General features: G+C 38.3%; 1 protein-coding gene across 1 annotated transcript in view; it reads left to right on the top strand.

The window, feature by feature from the left end:
• Nucleotides 1-23,128, top strand: part of ZFPM2 (zinc finger protein, FOG family member 2) — a 174,297-nt gene that overhangs the window by 71,727 nt on the left and 79,442 nt on the right. Inside the window, exon 4 of the mRNA XM_053468333.1 lies at nucleotides 8,103-8,227. Coding sequence (XP_053324308.1) covers nucleotides 8,103-8,227 — 125 coding nt within the window. The remainder of the gene's footprint in view (nucleotides 1-8,102; nucleotides 8,228-23,128) is intronic.

A 23,128-nucleotide genomic window follows, 5' to 3' on the forward strand; every position in this document is an offset into this window, starting at 1 on the left:
AGTTTGGCAGAAAAATATTTCAGAGCAGATTAATTTTTTTATTGCAAGCGTATAGCCTGCAATAGATTATTCTTGCTGGTTACTTGTAAGAAAGTAGTTGACCTGTCGATAATTTAGAGGCCATTCAGAGATTGGTGAGATACCCAAGATTTTATTATGTACCAAGGGATTTTCAGGTGTGTGCGATTTGTTTAACCTGTTCAACTGGAATCTGATGCGTGATTTTTTTTTTCTTTTGGTAATTTGTGTAATTAAATATGTGTATTCACATTAAGTAAGATATTGCAGCGTTGTTATAGTAAGCAGTATTTTATGCTTCTTTATAAAGTGCTCATTACGATTGACGCACCAAATTACAAGTAAGGCAAAATACAAATGTTTTATTATTATGGCTATTATTTATTGATTTATATAGCACCATCATTTTCCACAACTTGTACGAGGGTTGAACAGGACATAACAAGTAGTATAGAACAGAAACAACAGGTAAGAGGGGCCCTTCTCAAATCTTACAATCTAGAGGTTTCTTGGTGAAGTTATAACATGCATCCTTCTGTGCATCAGTACATTTGGGTCTTATGCACCCCTTATGGAGGAAAAGAGTCTGGGGGACAGTTCATTTACAGAGCTGATAACTCTCCAGACTGCTGACTCTCTGGCTCCTAGAGCAGCCTTTTGATGTCTTGACAGGGATTAGCCATACCTGTCCCCCTTTCAACTCTACCCCTTGTGTTATTATAACCCTGAGAATCTACAATTAGTTCCTTCTGGTTTAGAAGAACCATCCCTGGCATGTCAATCAACTTAGGAACTTAAAAAGCAGCAAAGCCCCCCGAAACGTCCCCAGGTATGCCTGTCTAGGTACCAAATACTGTTTGCATATCTAGCCCAAGTTTCCACCTGTTCTGTTCTCTCAATCAATACCTGGGTTGGCTGGGATCAGGAGGCAGGCTTGCTTAGGGTAGAAGTTGTTGGTGGTAGACATGGAGTAGGCAGTAATGAATGGAGCCTGGGCATGGTGGGCAGGTTCCCAAGTATTCTCAAGACGTATTTGATTGTTCACTTAATTACCCTATTTTGCTCTTTTTACCCTGCAAAATAATTAGTCTCCCAAAACAAACTTAGGGACATTATAGGTTAAGCCTTGCCCCACTTCTAGATCAGTTTGCCAATTCATTCAAATTCTCATTAAAAAAAATAAGAACACGGTGTGCAATTTATACCCATAGCATTTTTAGTGGCTTTTTGAGATGCTCTTCACAAAAAAAGCATTGGACTGTGTGATATTTATCCTGAGCATATAACAAAACCAACAGATGGGAGGACAAAATGTTTTTGCATGTATCAGAAGAGATCTTCACACAAAGGGACATTTATCAGGGGTGGCTGCACCTCTTCCGAGGAAAGAATCAAGCCCTTGAGTCCTGCAGCAGATGATGATCTTATCAGCAAAACCCTCTTCAGTCATATCATCAACCTGCTCTTGCCAAGTCCCTGGCATTTCAGTATCATGTGCATTTGTGCGAGAAAAGACGAGGCAAGAAGAAGAATAAAGATGCAAAGGACAAATTTGGGAGCTGGTGCAAAAAAGGATTGTACACCATATAACTAGAATTCTTTTTTTTTTAAGTGAGTTGTAAGTTTTAAATGCCAGGCCATGAAAACATTCTAAAAGAAAAGGATATTGGATGTTGGGCCCCTAGAACCTGGGTTTCTATTTTATACACAATGTAAATTATAAGCCTTTGTGTGGAAGACGCTGTTTCACCTGATTGCTATTAAATGCCAAAATCCTTCCTAGAATTAACGCTTTAAAGCAAAATGTTATATTTTTGTCAGGAACATTTTATTGCCATGTGACAAATTGTTGCCAATGAAACCTAGAAAGCATCCAAAAGGTTCTTACACTTTTGATGATATAATATAATGAGAGATCCGCTAATGTTTTTTCTCATCATACTAGAGAGTACAATTAATATTTTTTTAATACAGATCTTTGAAGCGAATTGTATCTTTCGATCCACTACTATTACCCAAATTATCCCCTATCCGAAATACTTCTAGTCCCAAGCATTTTGTAAAAAAAGGATACTCAACCCATTTCATACTTTTTTTTTTAATACAGACCCTCTCTAACCTGTCATGAACATTCTTCCCCTGAATGGTTACCGATGAGCCGAGCATCATTAATGAAACATCACAAATTTGTCATCCGTTACCATTGCAAATGGGTGAGATCACAATTATCCGTAGTATTTTTTTTTCTTCCATTCTGTAATCTTTACAATAAATGTGGCTGTCTGCAGGATAAGTTCACACATCGGATAAGGTCACAATTTCATTTAGTGACAACTTCCAACAACATGAACTTACAAGGCTGGATTTATTTGAGAGTCAGAAAGGATAAGATCACTACTTGGCCAGCCTGATTTATCAGGGTTTGACCGGCGTACTTGACTAGAAAATGTCATATTTCAAGTTTATGTTTCAAAGCATACTTTAGTGTGTTTTCTGTCTGAGGCTTGAGCATCGAGGTAGTAAAATTGAAAAAAGGCTTTCCAATAAGTCAGCCTAACTCTGCCAAATGAGAGTAATAATATATTTTGTTGAACTAACTGTACATTGTTTCAAGAGGAATAAAAGCAGCATAAACAGAATCCTTTATCTAACGTGCAGATGCTACCTTTACTTTAGATAACACACGGTGCATTTTATTATAATTTTTTTTCTATTTGTCTTACTTTACATAGACTGTAAAGAAACAAATTACATTGTACTACACATGCCTTTGGGCATCTACCAAATTTCCAATTTATTTGCATGCATTTTTCGAGCACAGTGGCTGTAAAGCTCGGATCCGGGGTCATGGTGGTGCTGTGAATAGATGTTACTTATTCAATAATTGACTAAGTGTAATTTCCCAAGTTAAGAGTCCTATAGTCTAGCGCATCTCTACAGGTAATTAATGTATATAATAATAATAAGAAGGGCAGCTGGTGCCTGGGGTAGGATCGGAGATCCTGCCTCACGTGACTTCACATCTACTTCTGGAATCAAAGAGTCCACCAGGACATTGCTGCTCTGCGGTTCAAGTGTGCCTCTCATCTTGTGGCTCCTGGCCCTGGATAGATAACCTATAACAGCTAATTTTTAATACTGAGTCTTTATAAAATTTACTTATTAAAGCCAGTATCACATTTCCTTGTTTAACTAGTGATTTTTAAACTTCTAAAACATGTTGTGTTATTTAAATATTACCACTGCCATTTGTGATAAGGCAAACTAAGCTACTGCCAATGTTGGGTGACAGCTGTAAGCCACATCAATAAGTATAAGGCTACGCATACCCGCTGCACCCTTCACCTCTTGCAGAAAGGTATTAGGTATGAGGCTGTAATTCGGGTACCCTGCCGAGTGCCATTAGGAATCTTACCTGAGCTCTGCAATCACTGTATTTAGCATTGTTCAATGTCTTTCTTTTTTCTTAAAGTAGCTTTGCTTTCCAGACGGTTTAATTACTTATACGCAGCCTTCGGCAGCCCTGACGCAGCTGACAGTTTTAGTGCCACTGCCAATCCATGACAGCCTGGCTGCTTCTGCCCACCAGCTATCCTACTAAGCCAGGATCATGCAGCATTGCCTGCTGTATTCCCGAGATGGCTTTACTTATCTGTATGTTCCGAAACACTCACCAATGTTGCTGTCACTTTTTTGCACTTGGAGGGCTAGTTTTATCAGGAAAATTAAAGGATAATAATAGCTACTCATTTTTTCCCCCCAATGTTGTAATGAAGTATTTAATGGAAACGGTTGACATCACGAACATCTGATGGGCCTGAGTAACCTTGTATATTAACAAGTTCAAGGACCTTTGTTTATTTCTACTAGCATTTTCATACCTGCCGAGAACTAGCGCTTTCACTTGAGATATCCTCCCCATTTTTGGACAGTGGAGCAGGAGACCCATTGACATGACCTTTGTCCATCAGGACACTCAAGTTATAATTGTACATTTGTTGCACTGAATAACACATAACTATGGTATGATCCTGCCTATACACTATAATGATAGCGATTGTATTACTTGTGTTGTATCAATATATCAAGCTGTTTTAATAGCGCAAGACATTTGCTACAAACACATAGATAGGGAAAGCTTGAAGAGATTTTTGATCATGAATGGGTTATCTGCAATCTGGTCACTGCATCCATTAGGGTGAAATTGTATCTTAACAGATGTGATTCTGTGCAATGTAATGACTCATTGTTTTTTTTGTGTTTCATAGCTATCATAAGTCTTTGATTAATAACAGAATCTAAAGTTTGCAAAACCAACATAATAAGATAAGCTGCCGGCAATACTAACAGTGCTATCTTTGACCACTAATTAATTAGACCAGTGGATACATCCAAGTGCTCTTTCCAAACATTGTCCTATCTAGATAGACGTATAAGATGTTTATGTTAGAGTAGGGTTCCTGACAGGGCTATCTCTGTTATTATTGGGGCCCTAGGAAAGCCTGTTGTTACCCCCTCCCCAAAGTCCACAGGTTCTTAAATCATCCAGGTCCTTACATGTGACTGCTGAGCCTTAAACTGAAGGGGTGTGCGACTCCTCTTACATGGAAATCTTCCAGCCTTAGTCATTCAACACCTGCACCATCTCCACTATCCCTCTCTTCACCTTCCTCGATCTTAGCCATCTCCTCTCTTTGCCTACCTCCATCTAATCCCCTTCTCTCTCTGCCTACCTTCATCTCAGTCTCCCCCACCTCCATCTCAGCATCTGATGACGTCTATGTAAGCTTTGAAGTCGTAGAACTCTAATTATTCGACAGGTAGGTTTCTGTCGAAGCAAGTTAAACATAAGCACACATGCTGTTGGACACATTGGTGGCCCCTGTGGGCCCTTGAGGAATGATCTGGGCCTGGACAGAGCTCCTTGAACCCTGCCTTTTGAACAGCTTTTCATATTGGTAAAATTACACAATATGGTGCAACGAATCAGTATTTTCATGCCTACCCATTTGCAATATTCATTGGTTCGCAAAAATGCATTTGCAATCTCTGTACAGTCACATATTTATAGCTTAGCCTTATTTTATCAAACCAGGTTGTTGTTGTTTGTTATATAGTTTGTACTTTAAATTTATTTTTCTCTGTGCGTATCTGGGACTATCTGCTCTAAAGTTTCTACTTCTTAACCCATTTAAAGAGAGGACGCTTGTAAATCCACAGGTAGAGATAAGAAGTCACTGTATGACGGAGGCTGAACCCTTTTCAAATGAAAAATGTCACTGTCAGAAAGGAAAACTGAATTATATTTTATAAAGGTTTTCAAAGATTTTCATGATTCCAGCGCTATCGGATAAATCTGTCATGTCCACAGGCCCTGTCGCTTTTTTATATGTAAAAACATCAGTTTTACTGTTGCACAAGATGAAATTGAAAAGTATTTTATTCTTTGATATTAGTAACCACAATCTACAAAGGAGAGGTAAAAAAAATGATTACTTAACACTATATTTTCTGTTTATTATTTACTGTTTCCATTTCTTTATCTCATGGAACCTAACAATCATTAAAAATGTATTACCATTACTGTAGTTCTGTAAAATAACATTAGAAATGGAATCTCAACCAGGATTTTGCCCACAGTTTTGGAATTTGTGATATGTTAGATAAAAAGTGTACGTTCCCCAAAGGTTAGTAGATATTAAACTCTAAAATCCACAATTTCTACGGTTAAAAATTACTAGTTTTCTTATTATTATTTTGTTTCATCATGTAGGCCAGTGGTTCCCAACCCAGTCCTTTTGTCACACCAGTGGTCCAAGTTTTATGTAGATCTCAGTTACTAAATCCTGCACTGTAAGTGTGCATTGAGCAGTGGCATATTGTGGCCTAGGCCAAAGCTGCATTAGCCAATTCCCATCTCTGTCTTGCATTGTTTGGGTCCAGGGCCAGACTGGGGATAATTAACGTGCCCTGGCACTTTAAGGCCAGCAGCCACCAAATGATATATGTGCGGTCACTGGTTGGTGGCTGCTATATACTTTTGCAGTAACTGTGCGTTTCCATTCGGTGTCCACGCACTGCAAGGCCCAATTTATCCCTGGAGCAGGAGTACCAGTAAGTATGTGGCCATACTGGCTGCCAGCCCACTGGCCACAAAGCCAGTTTGAATATAGAATTAAATGTTTTTTCCCGGTGTGAGGTTTACTTACTGGCTTACATTGATGTATTAACAGGGCTGACTTGCGAAAAATGCACCTCGCTACAAAATTATTTTTGGGTCATCACTAGTGTAGCTTAAGTAACTCAAACTGAGTTACATGAAAAAGACAATACTTCAAAAGCAACCAACCCTTGTCAAGGGATCTGTAATGTGACGTGTACTCAGTGGCGAGAACCCCAATAAACTGTATGGGTTGTTCCGGAAACTTCAGCACTCGCTAGGGAAAGCAGAAACGCAGAGGTCACAGCTCATTACGCCAGAGGTTTGGAGGCTCGGTCCATGTTCCTATTCATGGTCCATTTCCTCCAAAACCTCACCCGTTTTACCTACAGCGATGCATAAATAAACCCTTGGGCTTTTCTTCCTTTTCTTGAGGAAACTTCACAATGGCGGAGCAGCGCCTGCTAAGCACTGAAACACAAACCCATTTTCTAAGAGACAGACCGATGTCTGTCAATGCATGCAGTCACTGCAGAAAAATGCAGCGCTCGGTTGTGATCATATCCTAAGCTGACATGAACAGATAATCACCAGGATAATTAGCCAAACAATACCCCGTAACGTAAACTTACCCCCAGCCAAATTATAAACTACGGAGAATCACACATGTAAGTTTGGACATTTCACTGATGAAATCACATTCGCTTACTTGTACCCAAAGAACAAGGAGACGGGAATGGAAGAGATAACTGAGCTTTGAATGATGTCAGCCACTCATGTTATCAAGTCTCTTGTCTTTTATTAGGTGGTTTAATCTCCTCCGTACACAGTTGGGTTTCCATAAAATATTACTTTCTTTCAGACTTTAAACAATGAATGGAATTGATTTCAGAAAAATAACGGAACCCTGTTTTTTTTCTAGATTTAGATATGAAATAATTTTTTGGCCATAGAATTGGCAGTGACAGCACATCAGAACGATTTGGCCCATCTAGTCTGCCCTTAAACCTTATCTGGCCCGCGGGTTTGTCATATGTCTAGGAGAGCGCAGTGGGGCTTTTTATTACATCTACAAATCGGTGGTATCTTTATTGGTTCTTAGTGTCTTGGGGGAATGTCTGCATGGGCAGGGTGTTGAATTTCTGATTGAAAAGGCACCACGTCACCTCAATCCAGGCTGTCACTCAGCACTGCGTGAGGTTTCTTGTAGTGCTCATGGAAAGACATGGATATCCTATAACATCTCTAAAAAAGTCTTCACCCAAGTCGTCTCCCTGCTAGAAATCGAAATTGGTTTTTCCAACATTTAAGTAGCTGGATATTTTAAAAAAAACTAAACATTGACCATTTTTTAATGTACGTGTAAATTTGGGTGCGATATGTCTTTTTTTTTTTTTTTTAATTAGACTTGTTCAAGCAAGTGTAATTTAAGGTTCTGTGACCCAAAATATTAACCCCTTAATGACAAAGCCTGTACATGTACGGGCTCAAAATGCATTGTTTTCAATGGGTTTAGGGACCGCCCATTGTCCTTAAGGGGTTAATTAAAACTCTTTAGCAAGTTAAGCAAAAGTTTTCTAACACTAAAGCAACACAGAAACTTTCATATTTTTTTCAACGCCAACAGCCTATCGGTGTCTGCGTTTGTGTCCCATGACAATTAAGCATTCCCGTGAAAAGTTACAAATGAGATAAAATGTTATTTGATGTAAAAAAAAATGATTTCTGGCTAGGGATCAAGGATCATAAGAAGTTTCTAATGTTGCAATTAGTGTTAAGCTCAGTAGAACAGGTGCAGCGGCGCCATTTATTGTAATGCCATGGACTTGCGCGATATAAGTGGCTGTAGAACGCAGGGTTCGATGTGGCCGTTGCTATGCCATTAGTGAGACTATTCAGCAAGTCTTGTTTTCTTTCTCTGCAGGGGAGTTGAAAGTTTTCCAGAAAGACGGCGAACCCAAGATTCAGAGCCGACAGCAGCTTCCTGTTGGAACGACATGGGGTCCATTTGCTGGCAAGATGGATCTGACTAATGATAGCAGCACTTTGGTATGTCGATTCCATGTACGCTAATCTATATTAACACAAACAGTTTTTGTACTTAAAAGTTTCTGTGATTTATATTTATTGCGGGATTTATGTATTTTTCGACTCTTTAGTCTCAAAGGATGGTGCAGAGCAAACACCTCTTTCTTATTACAAGCGGGACCATATACTGTAAACATAAAAAAATAAAAAAGCCAACTGTTTAGTAAATATATAAGAGAGGATAAGAGGGGTCTGCTATGCAACAGGTGAGTATCTTTATCCCGTAAGGCCATATTTGTCAATAGCTATACCAGTGCAAAGTGATAAATATGGAGCAATTAGCAGGAGCATCCCATTGGTTTCCATGGTGATTACTCCAGAATTGCAAAAAAGTGCATATGTTTAAACTGTATATATGTTATCTACCTACGATTATGTTCATGGAAATTTGCCCTAACTGGATTTGTCCCGGAGTCTCCGGGTGTGTTAGCAATAGAACAGGGCTGCCTTTTGAACGTGAAGAAAACAATGTTTAATGTGATTTCGTTAAGCTTAATTTTAGATATCAGGTTCCAGCATTAATAATCTGAAAACGGTGAGAAGTATGTTATTAATTTCAAGCATAAAGATCAAAAAGCTTTTGATATCTTAATCATTCTTAACTAACAGCTATGCAAATGTGTGATCTGACGATCCATCTGGTTTTATATTAGTCTGATATTAGCATTCCGTGGCTGTGAAGCCCGGTATGAGGATAATGGACCCGGTACCCTTCATTTCCTCCGATTGCATCATGTTCGTTTTTAGGGGTCACGGGAACGCATCATCCAATCAGTTCTTAATGTTTAATAGCTCTTTTATATACTAATCCTCAGTCTTGTGCGTTGAAATGACTTTTCAGATGTGAGACCTCTTAACAAATGACATTTTTGAAGATTTTAGTTAGAAAAGCTCCTTACTCCAAGCTGCTAGATCGCGAAGATTGGTCTTGACGTTCAATCTTATATAATTCAGGGGATGCTGATGTTAATAACCACAAAAGTCTCAAGAAAACAAAACCAGTTTATAGTTTAATGGAAATGAAAGACAGAGATAACGAATGACAAGTAAAATGTTTAATTGACAGTCCATTATTCTACTATGTTCAAGTAGACACGGCATGAGAACCAGATGTTAAGAAATACAATGTTTAGTTTCATTGACCTTTAATGGCATGATGACCCACCACGACGTATTGCCTGTAGTCTTATAATTATAAGAACCTAGAAAAAGGTAGGGTTACTTAAGTATGACCGTCCCTTGCATCGTTGGGTATAATTTGTCCCGATCCAAAGTTGATGCTTGACCCCTAGAAATATGGTTTTGTATACTGCTTTCATCTCCACTTATTGCTGTGTTGTCAATATGGAGGCAATCAAGAACATTTGAATGTCTCCCGTAAGTCTGTAATTTAAATGGGAAGTTCCGTGGAAGAAAAATATTTTCCTCCTTGAGCATAATATACAGTGCTATATACATAATATACATAATGCAGATTAACATTGACAAAAACCTGGTTTTATCTCATTTTCTTTATTTGCAGACCTGGAGGCTGCCATTTTTGTCAGTCCTATGATAGTTTCTATGACTTTCCCAGCTAATGCACCACACTGATGCTTTATGGCAATGCTAATAAAGTCAGTTCCTCTATTGACTTTCTTTTGTCATATTTGGTCAGCCAGATGATTAAGACTGCGCCATTCTATTAATTCCCACAGGCAGTATAATAAGGAGTAAAGGGGTTTGTCTAGTAGATTGGGCTCAGATAACAGAACAGTAACTCATACAAATGGCTAATATGCTACCGTCTCAAAATATTATAATACGCAAAAACAAGCACTGTTTTTTAAAAAAAAGAAAATGGCACAATATTTGTGAAAATGTATTTTTAATCTGATATTAATAAGAAAACAATAGTAGAAATCCCCCTTTAATATTTGATTTAATAGCAGTCAGGCTTCCACAAGCCCTGAAGACTTCCATATAAAATACCGAAGCAGAATTATCACCTTGGCTTACGGTACGATCTGGAATGCATAGATTTCGTAGGTACCTAAGAATGAATCAAAGGCTCTAAACACATGAAAACTTTGTGGAAGTTCTGTAACTCAATACTTCCCCTTTACAGTCAGCCTCTGATAAATGGCCCTTTGTATTTACCTTCCTTCTTTGTATCACGGCCATAGTGTAACTTGTTTTTGTTTAACATAACGCTATGGGACGTTGGGGTGGCTTTACACATGTTTCCTTTGATCTACAAGCAAACCGCCGGGAATAAGTTCAGTCTGAATACTTCAATGGGCTATTGTAAGCTATGTGATAGTAATACTGTGATTAGATGCAGGGAAGAAAAAAGAAACAGCGCTATAGAAGGGGCTTGCAAAATGTTTAACCGTACATGATGAGGTTAATATCAGCACCCTTTCTCCTATATATTTTTTCACTTTCCCCCCTTTTTTTTATAATGTGCTTTAAATAGAAAGACGCTCATGCGGTTGGTATTTCTCCATATGAATAGACAAGTCCTGCCAAGTTTATCTAGTTCTGTGGAAAGAGTAAACCCCTGTATCATTGATCTAACTTGGCCTTTAGAACACTATAAGAGGAAAACATCGTGATAGAGAACATGTTTCTAATTCCAGTCTCTTATGTCAGAACAATACGATGTGAAGGACTTAACGGTGTCTCTGTAATCCCAACTATATATATATATTCACATGTGATTCAGACTCCCTAACAATTCTCTTGAATCACTGATTTAAAAAAAAATATCATAACAACAAATAGGCACACAGACCTATATATATATATATATATATATAAATATATATATATATATATATATATATATAATAATTAATTTCTTCTTGATGGACCTCTATATGGTTAATGAATAAAGTATTTTGAAATACAAACATGTATTCAAAGCCAAACAAAAGGGGAAATAGAGATACTATTGAAGTGAAATACATGTTACTGCCTTGGTAGTTTTCTCCCATTATTATAGTTCGATAACACAATGTAGATGAATGACACTGGAAATGGCGTGACAGTGCAAGGAAAGTGTCAGCTTTCATCCCATTACTAGCACAGTCTGTTAGTTCAAGTAGTCCAATGTTTCAGTGCAGGGCCGGCCTTAGGGGTGTGCGACCTGTGCGTCCGCACAGGGCGCCATGGCAACAGGGGCGTCTGCCCAGGACATAAATGAAAACATCAGGGTTTTTTTGTTTTGTTTTGTTTTTTTTTTACTTTAAAATGTTTAACTTTATTTAACACGGAGAATGTTAAATAAAGTTAAAACAAAAAAAACCCCGGTGTTTTAATTTAAGTCCCGGGCAGGGGCGCTGGGCGGTCGCTCGTGAAGTTTTCAGCAACCGCTCGGCACCCCTCACTCTCTGTGACTCCGCCGCGGTGCCGGCGTTTCATGCTGAGCGCCGGAATTATTCTGACGCTCAGCTGTGAAGCGCACACCGCGGCAGAGGGGGAAGATGGACGCCTCCCGCTCCCACCGCAGGAATCCGGCAACAAGGTAAGTAAGGATAGGGAGAGGGGGAAGATAATGAAAAGGGGCAGGGGGGCAGTAAGAAGGGGCAGGGGGAGTAGATAGTGAGATGGGGCAGAGGGAGGAAGGCAGTGAGAATGGGCAGAGGTGGTAGATAGTGAGAAGGGGCAGAGGGGGGAGATTTTTTTCCTTTCTTTTTTGGGGGGATTGGGGGCGCCAGAGGAGTAGTCCGCACAGGGCGCCAGAACACTTAAGGCCAGCTCTGTTTCAGTGTTTATGATATAAAAGTAGAACTATTCCTTATTTGAGTAAAGTGCATTACATTATAGTAAAATTTACAATTCCTATGTAAGGATAAATGAAAACAATATATATTTTATGAATGTCTACCTTACCGTTTTTTTTTTGTATTATATATGTTTATAGGCACATGGATAATACAGAAGTAAAATACCATGTCTATCTCAAAGATTTATTTTTTAACATCAATATATACTGCATGTACCTTACTTACCCTTTTTACTCTTGCCCTCCATACCTTTCTTCCAAATTGTTGTGTAATGCACTACTTAATATAAATCATTTAATTATAATAATTAGACTTAATGGACCAAAATGATTTTTGGCCAATTTATTTTGGAACAACAAATTTTGTTTCCTGCGTTTTCGGTTCAAATGCAATTCCATCTGAAATGAAATTTGTTGTGACCCTCATTCACTCTCTCTCTCTCTCTTTCACACTTTCATTCACACTCTCTGACTGCTTCAATGTCCCTGTTTCCTTGTGGCTTTTTTTATTTTCTTGCCTTTTCTTGTTCTTCTGTCTCCTTTCTTCATCCCCTTCTCCCTGTGTCTTCTTTCTTCCTCTACTTCTCTGTGAACTAGGCCTCCAGAAGCACTTCTGCAAATGGCTTTCTCCATGGCTCTGTCCTTTTACAGAAGTACTCCGAGACGCTAAAATAATGCAGATGGATTCAAGAAGAAAGAGAAGCGTTTCTGCACCTCTCTTTCTTCGCTAATCTGTCTGCCTGATTCTGGCCTCTTGGAGTACTTGTGCAAATTTGATATAATCGTGCAACACTGTTAAAGTTTAAAATATTTATGATTTATTAAAACCTCACTCACAGGAACAATGCATTTTTAGAAATGCATAAAACGTAGCATATAAGTAAAATGCCCAGCTCGGCTCCGGGATCTCACAACCTCCTCTCCCGAAGAAATACAAACAAGACGCCCGCTATTGTTATGAATGGAACGATCGAGTTCCGGTTCGTTATGGGAATAGGGATTTAAAAGCTAGCCCTGTGCGTTTTTATCTGATAGGATAGTCTTCATCTTTATCAACACTTCTCATAGGGATGTACTACTCAGGCTACCTATAGCTTAGGGTGTGCCATTACTTACATTAATATTGTTTGAAAAAGGTAATTATTTTTGTCTTTGGTTTATATGGAACATGTTAAGTGGTTCCCAAGTTTTGGTTGGGAATTTATACGTACAAAGAAACTCCTTTTTTCACCTTATTTTTTTGAGGCACGTTTCGTATCTGGAATAATCAGTACTAGATGTTTGCCCTCACCAAGGCAGTTAAATAAAATAAGGTTTGTCACACTCCAATTTATTTAGAAAGAGCTTCAATTACCAATATACATTGATGATAATGACTTCTTTTACTATAGTAGCTGTACGATAATATCGCACACAAAGGAGATTGTGATCTTATCCAGAACTATTGTGTTAAACAGTGACACTCCTTCTGTTATACTCGGGCCTCGATAAGATCATGCCTGTTAGGATCAGACATTAGTTGGAATCAATATCTGAAAATGTGCCTGTTTGTGCTTAATCGGAAAGTTGGTGCGAGGGTCAAAATGAGATCATTTGTTGGATGCGATTACACAGCTTCTTCTTCTTGTCATGTAAATGTGTTCTTTCCAGGGCGTGCTGTTGAAAAGCAAGCAATGTTTTTTTCCCCCGTACTTTGTTAAAATAAACTACTCTGCAAATCACGTTTTACGATCCATTACATTTTAAAGGAACAGTACACAAGAGGGTGTTTTTTTTCTCACAATGGCAGCCTTCATCATTGCTTCTCACCCCAAAACTCTTCCAGTTGACCAGTCCGGATCTGATCCAAGTGGTGATCAGGAACAAGGTAAACTTGGCTACTGGTTGGAGCCCTTGCCAAATGTGCATATGAGTGTATATGCAGGGGTGGGGGGCTTATAACTGGCCCCCGCACGTATTGTTGGGTCCCATATACTGTGAATTTAGTGGAGCCTAATCTGTCAGCCATTCTACGACCATTTAGGATCTCAACCCAGCCAATTTTTCCAAATTAAATTATTCAATTGTTTTTTTGCTCATATATTATAGGTGATAATAACTTATATGCAGTAGATATAACATTACGCAGAGATAATACATAGAGCCAGGCAATCCAGTAAAGTGTCCGCTGGTCCCTAGGCCAGTCTGTAGTGCACGCCATACCCATTTAACCCTTAAAAACCCTTAATAACAATTCTGCAAAGTACCTTGCACTACCTGGGAATGGTGGCCAGTCTCTGCTACAGATCCAGTCTATGACTCGGTAGCATAGTTTATCCAACATTTTTATAATATTTATAAATTAAAAGATTCATTAAACATCATTGTTTTAAACATCTGGCAAAACCGCAGAAATTAGTTGACTTTGGCAGCAAAAAAAAAAGACTTCTTAAGTCCTTCGTTACTGTGTTGCGATCCATTGTTAAATCTGGCTAATTCTGGAATAACATAAACGTACTGCGTGACAAGTCTTGTGTGCACGGCTCGGGGAAATACACTTAGAAACTCATTTCTGCGGTTTATAGAGAGGAAATATAATTCCAGGTGAGGGATAGCGTTCATTGTAAAGGATGAATGCAGCTGTTTCCAGCTCTTGGATAGCCCTTGGAGAAGATTCTCATAGCCAGGCTGTGGGTATTAAGACCTTGGACTTCAAAGGGAAATACTGATGTATGCCAAGGCAAGTACAGTAGTTTGGGTCCTCTCCAACAACATATAAATAGAGAATGGATTAGTGGGATAAAGCGCAGTTATTACAAGAATTTATCAGCATTCGGGAGATAAGTTAAAGAGGGGGATATCTAGCTGAGTCTTCCTAAAATGGTCTCAGTTTAGAGATGCAAACACTTAATAAATCAAATCTGTATTTTGACTGTATATACAATACTATAAAGGGCCTTTTGGGAATTGCTCTGGAAATGTAAACATTGGAAGGTGACAATATGTCTGCTTTGTGATAGAACATAAAGTAAGTGTAACTATGAAAGGGCCAGTGGAATCTACGTACGACTCACCCCCCGTCGTGTGAGGGGGCTTTCACGTCCTAAAATCTGCTCCCAGATGTAATATGTTTTTATTGAATGACCCCAGCTAATTAGCAACGTGGTCACATCATGTCTGCCTTTTAAAATCTCAAAATGCGTCCCTCCTAATATCAGCCCCTACGCTGTATCGTGTGCTGTTTCCCAATTCTGAGACGATCTCGAGACCCTTTATACATATTTTGATTATCTCTTGTGAAACTAAGCTTTTCAGCTAGGTTCCTAGACTTCATGATTTACAGGGTCCGCAGACACGGTTATGCTGATTTGTATGGTCGTATTCATACTTAAAAAGAATATTATTCTTCATATGTTCTTTATAATTAAGAAAGAAATGGGAAACTTGTCGAAATCCTGAAAAGTGAACATGTTTTAGACTGCATTCCATAGAAAGATATTCACAATGTATTGTAACATAAAATTATATATATATATATATGAAATAAAGTTAACAGTGAAACGAATACAAGCTTCTGTAGATTACATGTATTTTACAAATTAAACAATTTAATTCTGCCAATGTAAATTAGCATAAACATTTTGAATAGTATCACGTACAGTAAAATACAAGAAGATCAAAGCATATTGTGCGCAAGAGTTTTTAACATTTTTGTAAAAATCATTTTTTTATTATTATTTTAAGTGAAAATTGGGAACCCTCCTCTGATATTTTAATTAAAAACTAGCAGGATTTTCTTTAAAATATATTTTTAGATTATAAAAAAATATTACATCCATAACAGAAAATATTGTCTATATTACAATTATTATTATTGTTAATAATATAATCAATGTCATTATAGTTTTTCATAGCAGTTATACTAATAATATCAATCATAATTGCCTGTTTTATACTCGCTTAACTTTTTTATGCCAGAAAAAAAAAAAAAAAGAGGTATTTCTGTTCTGATTTTGAATTCTAAAGATATGGAAATATATGAGCTCCGCATCCTTCCATCTGGTAACTACAAAATAGTCATTTTAATACGCAAATTCCCCGGCACACACACACACATATACATAAACTAATATTGGTAGGATTATATAAGTTAAAAGAGAAGAAAAATGACTTTTAGGATCCGTATCTCTGGTAGCAGATATGTCCCATTATCGCTGAAACGTGGCTTTCTCAGTCTTGAAACAGTTAAAAGAGTTCTCCGGTCACAAAAGAGATTTCTACAGAATTATCTCCCGCCTCACATTTGCTCTTAGGCAAGCAGTTTAAAAAAAGCCCAGTGATTGAGCCAGTGATCCAATTTGAAATGCAGAAATGATTAGACTTGCTTGCCTCATTTCATATCGAAATTCTCTGATTTATGACAGGGCTGCAGCCAAGATCTATCTCCAAAGGGAATTAGTGTGCAAGTTTGCATATTTTTGCTATTTAGTTTTCCGATATCAGCTGCTAGCTGGAAATGCAGATTTGGGAGGTGGCAGCTCAAGGTTTTTCAGTGGGTAAAGTAAAAGTAGATAAGAGCCCCGTGTTTAGGACATTATACCCCTTGACCAACACACTATACCGTGTATTAAAAAAAATATATATATATATAAAAAATCACCTCTTTGGTAATACATAAAGCCAGTGAAATAGCTTAATTGCAATGAAGGATAAAGGAATTACGGAGGGAAAAAAAAAAAAGCTACTGAACTATTTGAATAGTAATGAGGCATAAAACTTCAATCATTCCCCCTGACCTGTCGGACACCGTATAGAACATATAATGAAAGAAAAATAGAATTCGGAGAGAAAAATTATAGCCTTATCTAGAATTTACATGAAGTGTTAACAGGAAATTAGGCAGCGGTTAAATTGAGAAATATATGATTCCGTGATCTTACTTAAGATGGATTACACTAATTAATTCGGTTTTCTGATTGGTTTATTCGGATGCTGCCGTGGAATGTTTAATTTGGTGCATTTTTTGGGGGCTTTTACCGTTGTATTAAATTCTAAAGGTACCCAGGGAGGTTAGTTAATAATCCAATAAACTGATCTTATTCACGTGGATTTTAGTATGACATTAGCAAAGGTCAAGGTCAGATTCTTACTAGCGGTTTCATTAAATTCAGTAAAAGAATCCAGATTTGTAAAGTTTGAGAGGGCCGCGTTTACTTAATGCATCGGTTTGGTTTAATCTGGTTTTCTCATGCCCTGTGAATGTATGAACTGTATATAAATAAAAGATAATGATAATAATTAAGACTATCTAATGTTAAGAATAGGTAGCCTCTGGCACGCCAGCTGGACTGGACTATTACTCCCACCAAGCTCGGTCATCCTCTTAGCATCATAGGTATTGCAGTTTATAGTTAATGCCAGAGGTTACCCGTACCCGGCTTACATTATGTTAACATCGGGTTATAACTCATTTTTATAGATGGCAGTGCAAAGGCTATGCAGCTGAACCACCTGGGGAAACATGTCCTCGCACCATGTCCATTTCGGTCAAAGGGTGGTATTTTTTACCCATCCTTCTCATTCATTATTTACTTTTATGTTATTGCTATAACCCATCACATCTTCCGCCTCGAGGACTGCAAGGATTTAACGTCCCTTTTGGCTTAGCTCTGCTAAAATATTCTGGCGTGATTCATTCTCTCCTGTCTGGCTTATTACAATATATGCCGTCCACGCCTGTCTCTCCGATTCAGAACGTTCATCCAAGTCGGGAGAATCTCTTCCTTTTCATTTATTATCCGATCTTACGACATCCTACAACCGATAACTAAAGATTGCTCTTTTACCTAAGATTCTCAAGATTCCTAAAATCCCATTAAATTCCTAAAATCCTGTACCTAATTTTCAGTGGCTGCTATCAATCCAGTACAAGTTGGGCTGACATTGTTATGAACAAATTCCGCATTCAGTCCCTACGTATCAAGCTGGCGTTGATCTTAGCCCAACCTTCAATTTCCAATTACACTAAAGTTACAAGCTCATATTTACGAGCATACTAGTTATTAATTGGTTAACAAAAATCGGTTTAGGCACATCGATGGGGACTTGCCAGCGGGGGAAATTGGGTGAGCTGTGGGCAGAATGTAGGCAGGGAGTGGACATGGCCAATCCTTGTTCCCATAAAGATTTCCCTTTTACGAACACACATGGAAAAGGTTTACTTAATGCAGGGAATGCTCTACCATTACATTAAAAAGCTGTGTTTACTTAAAAGAACAGGCTGATAACCCTGACAGCCCCACTATAGAAGAACATATATATTAAAGTACTCTGCGAGTAACCTTAGCCCACTGTGAATGCTTTAATATGCATTCTTCCCAAAATTTGGGAAGTTGGTGTAAAAGTTTTGCCCTAACAAATATTTCTGCTTTTGGCCCCTATTAACCTACAGCTTCCCCTGACTCAATAGAGTCACAATAAAGTCGCAGTCAATTCAGAGATAAAACTAGCTGCATTTTCCTAAAATGATATCTGTTATAAATCATCCGAAAATGTCTTATGGATTCAGTGGATATCATTGTTTTTATCTGATTTTTCTATTGCAATCTATGCAAGAATTGCTATTCAATCGCTTATGATAGATTGGTCTCCGGCGTTGAATCCAGCCCATTGACTTATCTCAAGAACAAGCACGGATAAGAAAAACGAAACTGTAATTTTACTAAGAGAACTTCCAGTATAATGGTTGGATATTAAGGATTGCATGTTTAGTTTTTTTTGCATAATTTATGTGTACATGCAAATGTCGACAGATATTGTCTCGGGTCTTGACCAAGTCTGTTGACAAAAGCGTAAAATCCGTCAATGCTATGGAAAACCTAATTGGGTTTCGCCAATAAATAGTCAAGGGGACATCATATATTAAAAAATGAAGACGATGAGACCTTACAATGAAAACTATTACAAACACGTTCACAGGAAGTCAAAAGACTCACAAGATATTAAAGAAAAATGCTGAAAGTGTAAAAATAATTTTAGCCCATATAGGAATTTTTCTTTAGGTTTTTTTTTTTCTTGTGGGAACTCATGTCCTTAATCCTAAAGAAACCTTTCATCTTTCGGAGCCTCTAATATGAATTCCTGGAGAGAATGATGTTTCAGTATGAAAGGCAGTGACGGATGATTCTTTAGTTAAATTAATGTTTTTGCTTTATTGTACAAAGAACTGTGTGTGTAATCACCAGGTTCCTATACTCTGAGTGCTTAGTGTGTTGCAGGCATTTAATTGTTCTGTGCTTTCTTTTAAAACCGAATGAAGCTTTGCAGAGGTTACATTTTATTTGTAGAACCCCAGCGGATTCTGTATCACTATTAGAATAGGGAGGTGAAAATTAACAATAACATTAAATTTGACAATATACAAAAATGGCAATAACATTAACGCACGTTAAAGGGGAACTTGGGGGGTAGCTCTACCCGGACACCTGTGAATCAAATTGGGGGCGCGGAACAGTGGTAGAGCTCGGCCAAAAAGCGGAATAGAGTGGCACAATTGCGACTGTCCCGCGCAAAGCAGGACAGTAGTAATGGTAACGTAAAATATTGTAAAATCAGTTAATAATATAGATGTGATATTAATGTTATTTAATATATTAAAGCTAGTTCTTCTAATAGTTTACAATACATGCATTCTGATTAGAAGTGCTCACATTTCTCCTGTATAAATAAAGATTAGGGTCTACAGGCATCGAGTTCTTTGTATTTTCTGTGTCAACATGTGTGGTAGGAAAGCCTTCGTTTTAAATTAATAATTCCCAGATTAGTATCATTATTGCTAATTAACAGACAGCCGCGTGGGCTTGTAGTGCACCTGTGTAATATGCTTAGGGGATACATCTGGTTCAGATTCATCGTACGTTTTCTGCGCTGCATCTGGCAATGGATGCAATTTGTAATTTAATATTAGTCAGTCCTAACAAGGTGTCTCAAATCTGTGAAGATTTTTTTTTTTTAGCGATTGCTTTTATTAAATATTTTTAATTTATACAAAAAGCCTGCTGTCTCCAAATTCAAGAGGCAGGTGGAAAGGCGGATCTTATTTTTGTATGTTTTAAAGGATGTGGTTTATTACATAAGGAAGAACTTGGCGTAATAACATTTCTTGCGGGGCGTCCGGTCTTCGTATTATGCGCTGTTGGGCTTGCTGTCGGCAGCTCCTATGTTCTCCATCTCACATTCCTTCTTATATTTATGGAAGAGGACAACAAAAAAGCAGCAGAACAGGCAAAAGCAAATAAACATCAGTGCTACTGCAGTAACGCCCCACGTAGCGGGGTCCGCGGAGTTCTGTCCGGGTTCGGGAGCTGCTGTCTTCTCCCGGGTCACGTCGCCGTCTCCTTTACTCCGTGTACCTGGGAGTGGAGAAGCGAATAGTTCACACATCAGCAGGAATGAGAAAAAAATGGCCTATGATGTCACTCACTGTACTATGATGTCACACTACTGTCACGGCGGGAATGCTTGCTGCGGAGTTCAATCACACAAAATACACAGTTTTATTTCCAGCAATATAATATGTTGTTTAAGAGTTTGGTTTTATTTATCAGCGTTAACATTATGCTGCATTTATGTTTTAATACTGTTCTAACTGTGACACGTACACAAAGCCACAGAAAAGCAATGATATCACATATAGGAAATATTGTCAGTTAGCTACTGTTTACTCTCTATAATTACCCACTGCTGTTCTCACTCTCTCTCTCTCTCTCTCTCATTCTCCCGCTGCTGTTCGCTCTCACTCTCTCTCATTCAATCCGGGTGGCGCAGAATGACTATAAAAAAAACCAAAACCTAAAACCATCATAGTTTAGTGTATTAATCATATGAAAAATAAATATGAATTATCTGTAATGCTTTCACAAACACAACGTGATAAGGGAGCCTTTCAAACAGCAGACGGGCTCAAAACCTTTAGAAAAAGTCTAATCAAATGTAAAAAATAAAATATGTGTATATATATATATATATATATATATATAAAATAAAAGTGCAGATTTCAAATGAAAACTATTTTTTACATAATGAAGAACTCGGCGTAATAACATTTCTGGGAGGGCATCCGGTCTTGGTATTACACGCCGTTTGGCTTGCTGTCGGCAACTCATATGTTCTCCATCTCACATTCCTTTTTATATTGATGGAACAGACAAAAGCATTTAATCATTTGTATTTTCACCCTCTTGTTTCTGTTGTACGTTTATTGAGAATGACCATACCTGGAAACCGTTGGGGTTTGACCCAGATTCTCTGGGTTTTTACTACAGTTTCAGGCTTTCGGGGTGAAGGGGCCGATTCTCACGCCCAGCTATTTGCCGTGTAGGAAATATGTTAGGGCGAATGCTTATTCTGACACATGGCATACCTACCACCAGCCAGCTTCAGCACTGGCTTGGTGAATGTTTCTGGGGAAGCGCTTTCCTGCCACCAGTTGGGTGCCTGAAGCAGCCAATCAGTGGTAAGGCATGTCAGATCATGATGGAGGTGCTGCTTTTATTAAAGATAAGTGATTATTTTTTTTAATTTTTCTTGCAAGCTTAGTGAATGCATATTAAAGTATTAAATCATTATGTGTTTAAAGGACTGCATGGAACACTGGAGCATCCCCGTTAACTCTATAAGCTATCCTCTCATACAATAGCATAAAAAGAACAGAGAGAACCCAATATGGTAGAAATGTATCAGTTTAAGTATGATGTCAATTTTTTTACATTCTCCAGCTGGTAATTCTGCTGAATCAGCTGTCTTAACCCACATCTCTTGGCTATATTAACATCTGTTGTTTTTGGACAACTGTTTTACCAAGAGAGTATTTTGTTACTCTGAAGTCCTGCTCTACAAGACTTAGCAGACAATGAATTGTGTTTTTACAGATACTTCTAATTAATCCCCGTGGGGCTTGCTCTTAGCACTGGTCAGATAGCCCACCACTGAGAAGATCAGCCTGAGGGGAGGTCACATTAAGCGCTATACCTTATTGCATGTCACCACAGGCAAAGACTTGATAATTGCTTAAAAACTCTCAAAAAACGTAACAATAATTATTTTCACTCGAGTCACATTTAACCCTGACTGTGCCATCATATTGTGTACTGCATTGAAATAGATTTGTTACCTTTAGTCTGTTATTGAAGTGTGAGCGTCTATAAAAATATATTATTAATAAGAAATATATAACATGAATGCCAGGTGACCGTTACAGCTGGGAAAGGCAAACTGTCTTATAATTATGTTTAACATACCTTTAGTATGATGAAATTGGCAGCGACAGACATCCAGCCGTACGTTACTTATGGATTGTCATTCTTGTCCTCCCAACAGAAGGGTTTATAGTTGGCGTGAAGGTAGTATACATTGGAAGGTGATCTCTGTGATGGTGATCTCTGTGATCGTTAAATCACTAAGCCGAAAGAAGCCAAGTGTTAAGATTCTCTTAAATGCATGGATGCCAAGCAAGGATCATAACCTGCACAATATTATTACGTCAACAGCACACCCTGGCCACGTTAATCTAACCTAAATGTGTGAAGGTCTCGTCACACCAGATTGTTTCTCAACTTAAGGGCTTCCGTGAAAATACCTCTATATAATATCTATGATCCAGCGCAGAGGTTTTATCACGTTTTGTTTTCATCGGAATCACCATTACAAGGAATTGGGCACCAAGCTCCACATCCCCAATGTTATGAATTTATGAAATCCAAGGTTCTAGTTAATAAAATCTTCCTTTCTTCTCCGACATTTGGCCTTATCACCCAGAGGTCAACCTTGGATTCACTAGAAAATGTATATGTTGTATCTTAACTAATGGTTTGCTACTCTGACTATATGGTTACCGTTAGACTATGGCCAACTCTTCGTGTTCGTCTTCATGGGGGGGGAAATCGTCGCATTCCGCGAATATTCGCCTGTTCCTGTGGTTGATGCCAGAGGAGGCCCCTGCAGGCAGCCAATTGAGTCGCTTGCACAGCCCTTTAAGTCCTGACGGGGAACTTGGCCTGTCTCCCAGCTCCAAGTTTAACGCCTGGCGGCGAACCTACCGATTTCCGCTCTCGTTA

This window comes from Spea bombifrons, chromosome 5 (genome assembly GCF_027358695.1).
Source record: "Spea bombifrons isolate aSpeBom1 chromosome 5, aSpeBom1.2.pri, whole genome shotgun sequence".
NCBI classification, from domain to species: Eukaryota; Metazoa; Chordata; class Amphibia; order Anura; family Pelobatidae; genus Spea; species Spea bombifrons.